At 45.2% G+C, this 12,886-nt stretch overlaps 2 protein-coding genes across 3 annotated transcripts in view; both read right to left on the bottom strand.

Moving 5' to 3' along the window:
- MRPS16 (mitochondrial ribosomal protein S16) overlaps positions 1–12,886 on the bottom strand; it is a 249,029-nt gene that overhangs the window by 165,343 nt on the left and 70,800 nt on the right. The window lies entirely within an intron of this gene.
- TPRG1L (tumor protein p63 regulated 1 like) lies at positions 550–5,608 on the bottom strand. Its single transcript, XM_081923841.1, has 5 exons — positions 5,283–5,608; positions 4,398–4,489; positions 3,418–3,594; positions 2,934–3,087; positions 550–1,991 (listed from the first exon to the last, which is right to left on the bottom strand). The coding sequence occupies exons 1-5, from the start codon at positions 5,523–5,525 to the stop codon at positions 1,797–1,799; spliced, it is 861 nt and encodes a 286-aa protein (XP_081779967.1). The 5' UTR covers positions 5,526–5,608; the 3' UTR covers positions 550–1,796.

The following is a 12,886-nucleotide window of genomic DNA, read 5'->3' as shown; positions in this document are numbered from 1 at the left end:
CAATTCTGCCCCCCCATTTTTATAATATAGTTGGACAAAGAGGTCTGTCAACGCAACCCTGCACACCATTTTGTAATTATGTTAGCTGGTCTAATAAATTATGATAAGGGCTTTAGGTTAAAAATGCTTTTCTTTGGTATAAAAAATAGTGTAACAAGACCACTGGCAGCACCCAACGTAAAAAGTGTGTGTGTGTGTGTGTGTTTGTTTTACTTGTTTCCCTTCCGTTAGAAGAAGAAGAGTTTGAATTTGATATCCCGCCTTTCACTCCCTTTAAGGAGTCTCAAAACGGCTAACATTCTCCTTTCCCTTCCTCCCCCACAACAAACACTCTGTGAGGTGAGTGGGGCTGAGAAACTTCAAAGAAGTGTGACTAGCCCAAGGTCACCCAGCAGCTGCATGTGGAGGAGCGGAGACGCGAACCCGGTTCCCCAGATTACGAGACTACCGCTCTTAACCACTACACCACACTGGCTCTCAATTAAACAATTGTTTGCTCCTCCCTGCCCGACCTTTGACCCAGCCATAAGGAATAAATAACAGTTAAGATTCACATTTACTTCAAGTTTATTAAGCTTAAATATACCTTGCTTAAGACAAAAAAAGGTCATGCATTCGGTTCCATTCCAGCACCATATATTTTGACACAAATTTTCAGAGAGAGAAAAAAATGGTTCAGAGAAATAAGCACTATAAAACATTGGATTACCAGTACCAAAGCAGGATTTCTTGCATATTAGTGACAAACTTTCAGTAAGCATAGAAAGATTCAACCAGCAAAGGTGACACAGGCCGGGAGCCAAAGCTCATGTGCAGGCACTGGGAGGGCTGGCATGGTTGCTATTTCCTCCCTTCTGGCAGCATCTTATCTCATCAAATGCCACCTGGAAAGATCCGTGACCTTTTGGGGTACCTTTTTGGAGGAAGGATATGAGGAGTTTCCGATAAATCCTTATGCACAAACCTCACATGGCCCTTTGGATCCCAGCCACAGAACATTATTCATGCAATAGAGCAGAAAGTCTCTATATACTTGACTTTTAAGAGATACAGGTTTGTCGAGTTTTAAGGAAATGTCCATAGTCTTTTCTCCTAGCCCTCTTATTAGAGAGGTACTTTGGTGCTATTCATCTAGTTTAGATTAAAACAAAGTAGAAAGCTAATCAAAAATTCCCTTTTCTTGTAAGATTAAAAAAAACTTGATCCCATGTGGCAAAAGTTAATATAAAAATCAGACACTGCTGCTTGTGTGTTCACAGTGAGACTTCTTTGGATATCTGACTGCAACGAGAAGCTGTAGCTAGATGCATTTGCATCTGACTATAGAAGGTTATTAAAGGCAACTACCATCACTCAACCACATTTCCACTCAAATGTGCAGTCTCCAAAGATTAACAGAAAATAACTTGGGTTCTGATAAAATAATCACATTAGCAAAACAGTTCACAACCTGTCAAATTGACAGGTGCTCTCTTTAAATGGAGAGAACTTTTATCCCTGCAAAACAGAACCTCAAGCATACGTAAATATGACACTTGCAAAAGTAATATGTTTACTGATAAGAGTTAAAAATGAAACCATGCTTCAAAATATACAGGTGGCTTACTTGAGACACACTGACGGAGGGAAAGAACTTTTCACTGGAATATTTATTTGACTCACCAAATGAATTTTATGACAAGCAAGACTTGTTAGATGAGCTGGAAACTCCTCTATATGTTCTTCTCTCTCTCTCTTTCTTCTTTCAGGGAGTTGATAGGCAGTGATCTCTCCACCCTTTTTTTGGAAGCAGACTTTTAAAATCCAATTTTGCCTCTTGTCATTGAATAGCCCAACTTGGCCTCATTATTGATGAAAGACATTAATCCCACATAGGTCTCAATGAGAAGAGGGCGCTCCAGCAGCAGAACTCCATTTGCCCTCCCAGGCAGAGGGCACTCCTTGTGGGCCTTCTTCACAGCTTGGATCAGTTGAGTTTTGAAGTTCTCCAACTTAAAAAACAAACGCAAACCATACCTGTTAATTAGACTGAAATCAGAATAGTCAGTAAACCAACACTGCAGAACTTCTGTATCTGTGAACAACTAACTGCAAATGGCTCAAGCGCTTTTTTAAACCCCTCACCAGAAGTGTGCCATGAAATAACAGTTACAGATAGGTAGCCGTGTTGGTCTGCCATAGTCAAAACAAAAAAAAATCCTTCCAGTAGCACCTTAAAGACCAACTAAGTTAGTTCTTGGTATGAGCTTTCGTGTGCATGCACACTTCTTCAGATACACATGAAATAACAGGTTTCATTCTAACTCCATAACAGAAGGATGGAAGAAGCCATACAATTAGCACAGCCAATGGGACTTTGGAATAGGGCTTGTTTCTCAAACAGCATCCCTCCGTGCCATATGGCAAGTTACTTTTGAAACCATGAGGACACTCAAGAGCAGTTTGTTGGCATAGCAAGAGTATCTGCAGTATAAAAGAATGACCCTCACAGGATGGGTCCAGAACCTTAGATGTACCTACAAATTTATATATTTGAAAGTCTCAAGACCTTTCAGTTGGCATCAAGTTGTCTACTGCAAACTCTTGTCAACCTTTTTTGGAAGTAAACCAAACAACTGTCCTTTGCCTGTATGCTTAGATGTGTGGATTTTGTGCTAAGAAAACCAAAGAGAAGACACACATTTTTTAAAAAGGCCAGTGGAGAAGGGGTCAGTAGCAATGGAGAATAATATCAAGGCAGCTAAAATCAATCCCAGCTCCTCCTCCAAATCAAGCCTTTACACTTCCATCAAACCCTCAGAAAGGACAAAGTGTAGGATGCTGGTCTGTCTTATGTACAGTGGTACCTTACTAAAGTTCTGTTATGATTTCTACCTAAAGAACTTGACCTTGACTAAAGTCACCCAAAGAACGTACATATGGCAACACCTTACTTGACAAAGAGATGCAATCTTTTCATCAGCATCAGCCATCGGATGTTCCGTGAAGGTGGCATATGGCACATTTGTGGACCATGGGTTCCATCTATTTATGAAGGAGGCACGGCTTTGTTTATCCCATTGGATTCTGATTCCAAAGCCTTCTCGTCTGAAAAAAGGAAAGATTGTATGCTCACTCAAGCTCCCCCTTCAGCCATGCAGTTTCTGTGAACCCTGCTACCATTTAAACTGTTTTATGGGAAAGCAATGGCACACAGCCTATATAAAAATATGTTACATTGTGAAACCTGATAGCTTTTGTAGTAATTAAAGATGCATGAGGAGCTTAAATGGAGATATGGAAGCTAGGAGCTTAAGCAAAAAGCTTCTAAAGTCCATATCTACTAAAGACAGGAGCTAACAACTGCAAGTCTTCTATAATGCTGTGGGATTTACAAGACAGACAAAACAAAGAACAGGAAACAGAACCAGAACCCACTTGTTCAGTGATTTAGGAGGAAACTCAAATTCTCCAATGGAAATTGTATCAACGGCATTAAGTGATATTCTGGTCACTTGCTGGCACTGCAGGCTGATGAAGTCATATTTACAGATCAAAAGGGACCAATCAGTAATGAGAACCAAGCGTTCCTTCTCATTGTTCCAGTGATCAATTCTGGAAAGGGGGAAAAATAAATAAAGATGAGTTAGCATGGTTTATCTCCCTAAACTAAACACAGATGATAAAGTGAGGAAGGCTTTTAAGAAATAAATTATTCGTACGCATGCCCATCCCAGTTTAAATTGAAAGTCTATTTTTACTGCAGTTAGATACACACTAAAAGGTTTGTAGCATGGTTAGATAATCCTGTAATCAAGAAGTATGGAGTGATAATTCACCAGCACCTCTTCTAAATCATTGCTTGTGGGCCACCCTTGCACCTTCTAGGGCAGAGGCAAAAGTGGGCAGAGCAATGGATATGATCCTTTTCTTTGAACCATAGATTCCAGCTCTGCAAAAGTCAATAGGTCTGTGTACTCTACCCCTATCCAGATCTTGGGTCAATAAAAATTCTAGCCAGGCAAGAACATGTAAGGAGCGGGGCTTGTGGGAGTCCTGAGGGTCAAATGGAGAGGCCTGCAGAGTCACCTTTGGCCTCTGGGCTTGTGGTTTCCCACCCCTGCCTTACTGCCTGGATCAAAACAAGTCAGTCTGGTTCCTGCGCCTGGTCATTCTGTTTACATCTCACCCTGCTTTTGGGAGGCCTGGGGTTGGCATGGTCAAGTGCTTCTTTTAAAGTGGTTGCAGTCAAGAATTTTGTAAAGACTTCTCCTGCCAGATCACAAGATCTTCTGAATGCAGTTTGGCTTGCTTTTCTGATGTTAATTGAACCACCACTCCTAAGTTCCAGCTGTTTTGTTGGAAAGAATGAAAGGAGGGAAACTGCACTGAAACTGCATATCAGATCTGCTACTTACTCAGTCAGCAGCCATACACTCTGCACTTCTCCATCTTCAGTGGGCATCACCACCACTCGTATCTCGTTCACTGCCTGCTCTATTGTTCCTGGCTAAATTAAAACAAAATGGAAATAAATTTTCCCCAGTTAGAGTAATATTGACATCTTTTCACCCCTAACAGAGCCCCCATACACCATTGCAGTCTACCCCAGGATATTCCCCCCACCCAAAAAATTACATGCCCCTTTCTCCTGTCTGCTTCCCAGAGCTTCCAACCACAGGGGCAGTCTACCCCTAGAATGACATTCTTTCTCTTGGAAATTGATTTCCTTCTCGTCTGTCTTCTCACCACAGTTGCAATCTACTCCCTGCTAAATATTCCTCACCGCCCAAAATTATGTGTCCTTTGGTCTCCTCTCTTCTGCCCTCCCAAACAAGAGCCTCCAGCCACAGGGGCGGCCTTGCCCAAATATATTTTCATTTCAAAAGTGAATTTCTCTCTGTCATCTTCTCCACATAACGGCAGTCTCAACCCCACCAAATATCCCCCACGCCGCCACCCAAAATTATGTGTCCTTGGATAGCTCAGCTGTTGACGATACCAAGGGGGCAGGTTCGATCCCCGTGTGGGACAGCTGCCTATTTCTGCATTGCAAGGGGGTTGGACTGGATGACCCTCAGGGTCCCTTCCAACTCTACGATTCGGCGCTCCTCTTCCATTCCAGAGCCTCCAAGCCAGGGATTCCCACTAGAATATCCCCCTAACCGCGCCCAGAATCGCGTGGCCGTTTCTCTCTCCTCTCCAAAGAGAGCCTCCAGCCACAGGGGCAGTCTACCCGCAGTGGCGCTCCCGGGCGCCAGAGAGGTGGGCGTGGCGTCCGCCGCTCCCTCCCCCCTCCTCACCCGGAAGACGAAGTACTCCTTGAGGCGGCCCCCCCGGGTGGGGTTTCGGACGCTGAGGGGCCGCAGGGTCTGCCTGGGCGGCGCCTGCGCCAGCAGCGAGGCGGAGGGCGAGCTGGGCGGCAGCTCCCCCGTCGGCGTGAAGGGCACGTCGGCCTCGGCCGCGGGCACCAGCAGCGCCGCCCCCCCGGAGCCCTCGCAGGAGCCCGGCCCGACGCCTTCCACCGAGTCCCGCATCTGCAGCATCGCCCACACCGGCGCCTAGCGCGCCAGGCCTCTCTGGGGCCGCCTCACAGCAGCGCCTTCTGCGCCTGCGCCTGCGCGGCGGCGGCGGCAACGGCAGCCTCTCTCCTCTTGCCCCCGCGCGCCGCCCAACGGCCGTCCTGAGGGGGCGGGGACTCGGCAGCCCGTAGACTCAGGCGGAGGGGGAAATTTAGACTCATCAGCCGTGGAGGACAAAGGAGCAGCTTCCGGGTCGGCTTCCTCCATACGTTCCACGTGTATCAGCTGCTGGGATGCTCAGTGCTAGGCGAGTTGCTGCTGCTGCTGCGCTCGGCACCTGCTTGCAGGCTTCCCGTAACGGGCAGCTGGTGGGCCGCTGTGAGAAGCAGGTTGCTGGACTTAGGTGGGCAACCTTTGCCCTGATCCAGGAGGGCTGTTTTTGTTGTTCGCGATTGGGGTTGCCAAGCCAGGGTGGCCACCTGTCAGGAATGCCTTCGTTGAGATTCCTGCGTTGCAGGGGGTTGGACGAGATGACCCTTCCAGCTCTAGGAGCATCCCAGACCCTGAGATGTCAGGGACCAGACCTGGGACCTAGGGGTGAACCCCTGTGATGTCAGTAAGCACGACAGTGTTTAAGCATTGCTCACAGCATAGCACCTGGAAAGGAACAACAGAGGATATTGCAGTCTATGCTTGCTATGAAATGCCCTTGCAACAGCCAGTTTTAAGTGCTGCAGGCATTCAGCTCCCTTCTGATTTCACCATCTATATCTACGCTTCACTAAAACCAATGCCCAGATTTTGATTTGTCTGAATACCCAGAGCTCCTGTTTTTATTGGTTTTTAACATCCTCTCCTTATACTACTGTTGTATTGTTTGCATTTCGTGTTTTTGTTTTAGTGAGAACGTTCACTGTTATTTTTACATTGTACACCACGTAGATTGAAATACTTTATGGTCACTTGTACAACTTGTATACAGTGAGATTACACTCCCACTCAGATCTCTTAGTCTTAATTTAAGGTTACAGACATCCCCGTTTCCCGGGGACAGTCCCCGGATTTACAAATTAGTCCCCATACAAAATCCATTGAAGTTGAAAAGTGTCCCCAGATTCATTGAAAAAATCTGGAAACCTTATCTTAATTCCCCTCGTTTACTGACACACACACACCAAACCCGAAAGTCAGTTGCCCTGTTGTTATCTTTTCATTCAGCAGCCTAACAGCCCATGGATAGAAGCTGTTCTTTACCCTGTTGGTGCGACTAATCATGCTTCTATAGCATCTGCCCGAGGGCAGGAGATCAAGAAAGTGCTGGCCAGGGTGTGAATCATCCCTGAGAATTTTCCTCACTCTCCTGAGGCAACGTTCTTCCATGTCATCCAGTAGATAGATAGATAGATATATCAAGTGCTTTTAAAAACAATTGAAATACATGTATATCACTTTTCTCTCTTTATTTATATTATGTTGTTCCCCTTTCTGGGATTGAAAATGTTCAATAAAGAGTAGGCTATAAACACTTCCAATAAATAAATAAATAAATAAATAAATAAATAAATAAATAAGGCACACCTAGTCCAACCCCCTGCAATACACAAATTATTTAGCTAAAGAAGGGATGAAACTAGGTGTTGTTCCACCCGGGTCAAATGCCTAGTTTGGCACACAAACCCCACGTGCATTTCCATAGACACACACACACACAGCCTGAGAGCCGCAATGGCACCCCTCTGGGGGCTTCAGCTGGGACAGTGGCTAGTCCCATAGCTATGGTTTTGGCTAAAGAATCCCTGACAGGCATCCAACTTCTTAAAAACCTGCAATGAAGGAGTCTAAGGTCGGCGGTTCGAATCCCCGCAACGGGGTGAGCTCCCGTTGCTCGGTCCCTGCTCCTGCCAACCTAGCAGTTCGAAAGCACATCAAAGTGCAAATATATAAATAGGTACTGCTCCGGCGGGAAGGTAAACGGTGTTTCTGTGTGCTGCTCTTTTTCTCCAGAAGTGGCTTAGTCATGCTGATCACATGACCCGGAAGCTGTCTGCAGACAAACGCCGGCTCCCTTGGCCAGTAAAGCGAGATGAGCACCACGACACCAGAGTTGTCCGTGACTGGACTTAATGGTCAGGGGTCCCTTTACCTTTTTACCACCTTCCGAGAGAGTCCATTTCACTGTTGAACAGCTCTTACCCTCAGAAAGCTATGTCTATTCCTACAGTTTAGTTGGAATTTCCTTTCTTGCAATCCATTGGTTTGGATTGTGCCATCAGAAGCAGCAGAAAACAAGCTTGCTCCACCTTCCATGTGACAGCCCTTGAGATATTTAAGATGGCTATTATATTTCCTCTCAGTCTCCTGTTTTCCAGGCTAAACATACCCAGCTTTTTCAACTGTTCCAGACCCTTGATCATCTTGGTTGCCCTCCTATGCACACGTTCCAGCTTGTCCATATCCTTAATATCTTTACAGAAGCTTACAGAAAACTTGACCTATCACTCAATATCCAAAAAACAAAAGTGCTGCACCAACAAGCACAAAACAACCCCTCTTCAGTGCCACAAATCCAACTTAATGGTGTAACATTGGGAAGTGTTGATCACTTTCCCCAACTGGGCAGTTATCTTTCCGCAAGGGCCAACATCAATGATGAAATCCAGCCTTGCTTGAGAGCTTTGCGAGTGCAGCTTTCTGCTGATTGAAACACAGAGTGTTTGAGGAATGGGACATTTGCAGGGAAACCAAAATGCTTATTAACAAAGCTACTGTACTACCAACTTTACTGTACACTTGTGAACCATATGCCACTTATAAACACCATCCCCCAACTCCTTGAAAGATTCCATCAATGGTGTCTCCGAAAATTTTTACACATCACTTGGGAAGACAGGCAAACTAATTTCAGTGTACAGGAAGAAGCAAAGATCACCATTGTTGAAGCAATGTTTCTTCAACATCAGCTTTGTTGGACTGGTCATGTTGATCAGATGCTTGATTATCGTCTTCCAAAGCAACTATTATATTCCCAACTCAGTAATGGAAAGTGAAATACCAGTGGACAACAAAAGAGGTTGAAAGATGCTCTCAAGGCAAATCTTTAAAAAATGTACTATCAGTAAGCACTGATAACTGGAAAACACTGGCCTGCAAGTGCTCCAGTTGGAGAACAGCCTTTACCAAAGGTGTCATGGGCTTTGAAGACACTTGAACTCAGGACGCAAGGAAGAAAGGTGCTAAGAGGAAGGCATGCTTAGCAAACCCTTACCGTGATCAACTCCCACCCAGAAACCTATGTGGAAGAAAGTCTGGATCCAGAATTGGCCTCCACAGTCACTTACAGACTCACTGTTAAGACCGTTTTTGGCTACGAGTGAGAAGAAGAAGAAGAAGAAGAAGAAGAAGAAGAAGAAGAAGAAGAAGAAGAAGAAGAAGAAGAATTATTAAACGGTGGTGCCCAGAACTGGACACAGGCCTCCAGGTGGGGTCTGACTTTGACGACTCGTAATGTTGTGACACAGGCAATATGTCGTTTTCTTAGGATCTCACAATGTGTTCCTTATTTGGGAGTTCTTCAGGTGACAACTCTGCAGTTTAATATGTCCTGTCTCACCTGCCCTGATGTGGTTACAGGTAAGTGCTGCCATCTAGTGACATGATTTCGAAAAATTCAGCCCCTGAGAGCTCTATCTAAGGAGAGCATGAACAGCAAACAGTCAGTGGGTTTTAAGCCTATTGATAACATTCCTTCTGTTTTATTTGTGTTTTCATCATGGTTTTTTTATTTAGTTATAAAAAAATATGCTTTAGGCATCCTCTGGGGGATGGAGAAACAGGAATGAAATTCTTCTAAATGTCTACCCAGCTACCTGTTCCCAAATGGCAATGCTGCCTGTCTGTATTGCAACAGACAGAAACAGGAGGAAGTTGACATAGTTTTAAAACAAAGCAGCGACCCTTGAGGTTACTGATTAGGAAGTAAGTCCCTTTGAACTCAGCGAGAATTACTCCTGAGTAAACGTGGAGGGCTGGCCTGCCAATTGCACTGCAATAGGGGGAGGAGATCACTGCATGTTGTGTTGGACCTCCCAAGTTTGGGAAAAACAATTGCAGGAGAGTTTTAAATGTGCGCTGAAATGCAATAAGTATGCAGCTGTGCGAGAGGCAAATTCCAGAGGCAAACCCATTTAAGCCTTGCAGTAACTTAAAAAGGGTAACCGATTTATTGCAACATAACCATTTATTCACTCTAAAGCAGGTCTGGAGAGTGTCAGGTCAGGAATGGGTGGGTAAAGGCAGCTCTCCACAGCTCCCTATCGTGGTACTCTCCCAAGCCATGCCCCCTCCTGGCTCTGCTTCATGGGGGCAAGACCTACCAGAGATGCTTTGCGGTGCTCATTAGGCCTGGCACTCCTGTTCAGACCCTGTATTTTCTAATGAAGGGTTAAATCCACTTGCTTCATGTGATTGACTGCTGGCTCACTCCTGTCAATAAACAACATGAGTGACAGCGAACAAAACAGGTGTGACTTCTCCAACTCTGGGGAGCAGTTGCCAAAGAAGGTCGGATCCTGTGCCTCTCATAGGATGTTGCTCAGACTGTTGCAATTTTCTGGTGGGATTCAGTCACCAGCAAATTCAGGCGGCACAGTTATTATTTACAGTGGTACCTCGGGTTACAGACGCTTCGGGTTACAAACTCCGCTAACCAGGAAGTGGTTGCTCCAGGTTAAGAACTTTGCCCCAGGATAAGAACAGAAATCATGCGCCAGCGGCGCAGTGGCAGCAGAAGGCCATGTTAACGAAAGTGCGCCTCAGGTTAAGAATCGTTTCTGGTTAAGAATGGACCTCTGGAATGAATTAAGTTCTTAACCTGAGGTACCACTGTATTTGTTTGTTAAATTTGTATGCCACCCTTCATCTATAGATCTCAGGGCTGTTCACAACATAAAACTGGCTTGGCACTCTTGTGTAAGAAACTTGCCCCCCCCCAACTTTGTGTGATAGGCAACTGCTCTGGGAAGTTTGGGATAACAGTAGATTGCTGCAATGTCGCAAAGCTTCCCTGCAGACAAATCGGAATGAATGTTTGATAAAGGGCTGATGTTGCCGAATCAACTTCTGCATACTTTGTGCAAGTCCACCACTCCACAAGGATGAATATAAACAGGCTGTCTGGAAGTGACCATAGCAATATATGTGATGGCATGTTTGGTAGGCAGTGAAACACAAGGGGGATCTGCAGCAAAATGTGCCCCCTCTTCAACTGTGCTCTACCTCCTCGAATGTCCAGTGATCATCGATGAAAGCAAAAAGTTGATTTGCTATCAAACTCTTTAAAAATTTCAATGGCCTTTGACCTCCTTCATCTCTGCCCACCGTAATCCCAAGCAGGCACCTTCCATTTTATGTGCAGGAGAAAACAAATGGATTTCTTTTTAAATCAGTGGAAGGTTTGTGTATGCAGCTCTCTGAAATAAGTGGAGGACAGCAGTTCGTGAGCTTAGATTAGGGACTCGCTGTGAGGGAGTGGGAATTCGCAACAAAGCACAGTCGCATTATATGTTATACATACCTTTCAACTGTATAGAAGCCTCAAATACCCATATTTATTTTGTAAAGGTTCTCTTCCATATTTACACCAATCATATACTGGGCCACATTCCTCCAAATTTGGGCCCCTTCTCCCTCTTCCTTCCATTGAATGCTGATGTCCTACACCCACCACTAAGCAGACGTGAGTCATACCCATTCCTTTGTGGGATATCGACTTCCCCTGTAGGGAATTTGTCTTACGTGAAGCACCTTTTCCTAGTTGCTCCTCTATTCCTGGCACACAAGGGGGAGCCAGTCGCTAAACAGTTTTAACAGGAAATGCCTTTATCCCAGAACGGGTTTGCAAGTTATTTCTCTCTCCCTGTTGTTCACTTTATTTTGTGTCTGCATTGGTTCTTCTTCCACTGCAAAAAATATTTGTAACTCATTTAAGCCCTGTCACAAAGACGCAACTGCATTTCTTCCAGCCCCGCAAGGGACCTTAGCTGGAAGCATCTGGAATGAACATCATCGACATGGATGCACAAATCCAGCCATCGCAGGGGCTTATTTTCAAAGCATTGTAAACGGACTTTCCTGATGCCGTGTTCTATTTCGGATGATTTCGGCTTCGGTACTCCTCACAGCTGGCCTGGATCTCTGTCAGCTAGAGCGGCTTGGCAATCAGTCCCCAAGAGGATGTTACTGATCCTGTGAGCGCATACAGGTTCCCCATGGTTTCTCTGAGTCATCAGAAGGTGTGGTTCTTCTCCAGGTGGCCTGTTTGTGGAGCATTCATCCTGAAGGTTGGCACAAAGCTAATGCAGAGATTAGACAACGCCTCTTCTTTATTGAGTGACCGATATGTTGTTATACATATTCCCATTAATAACCTGCTCATTCCACACTTTGTAGTGTACCCGCCATCAGTTTCCTAACTATAAAGGTAAAGGGACCCCTGACCATTAGGTCCAGTCGTGGCCGACTCTGGGGTTGCGGTGCTCATCTTGCTTTATTGGCTGAGGGAGCCAGCATACAGCTTCCGGGTCATGTGGCCAGCATGACTAAGCCGCTTCTGGCAAACGATGAGCAGTGCACGGAAATGCCATTTATCTTCCCGCCGGAGCGGTACTTATTTATCTACTCGCACTTTGATGTGCTTTTAAACTATACAAAGCCTTAAAAAAAGTGGGTTTGTTGTGCCAGACCATTTTAATCCACTTTGATTGCAGAAACCTAAATTTCCTGTATGCGACTAAACGAATCCTTCCAACAAAATGCTGACAGCCTGGAGGCGACCTTGAATGGAACGACTGACCATTGCAATGTGGAAAAAGCTTAATTCCTTGATTCTCATGAGTTGGCCTTGGCTTTAATCGGCCATCGGCCTCTTCTGCCTTGACTGATAAGATGGAAGGAGGAGATTCCCTCGATCTTCCCTATCAGCGACAGCCTGAAAATGACCGATATATCGATCTGTCCATTTCATTTAAGGCATTCATTGCTGTTCAGAAATAGCTCAGCCCCCGTCCCCTTCACGTTTGCCCACTTAACAGCATGTTTTTGTTCCCCTGTGGGCTTGGACCAAGAAACGAAAATCCCTGTGTATTTCACTTCCTGAACTAGGCACTCTTTACTTGCAACATGATTCCAAAGTCAATAAAGAAGAAGTGCTTGTGGCTTTGCCTGCAATTTTTTCTCCTTAGCCAAAACCTTAATGTCTGTTGCAGGTGGAGGGAGTGTTTTCTGTTTTCTGAGTCAGATTTAAAATGACAACCAAATAGTTCTGTAGAACGGTTTGGCTTTACAAAGCATGTTTACAGGGGTGGGGGAGTGTTAGCAAAAGCCAGGCT

The sequence above is a fragment of the Podarcis melisellensis genome, assembly GCF_964234715.1.
Source record: "Podarcis melisellensis genome assembly, chromosome: 8".
Lineage (NCBI taxonomy): Eukaryota > Metazoa > Chordata > Lepidosauria > Squamata > Lacertidae > Podarcis > Podarcis melisellensis.
Note: the sequence above shows the minus strand (reverse complement) of the source record. Positions and strands in the feature narration are given on the sequence as shown.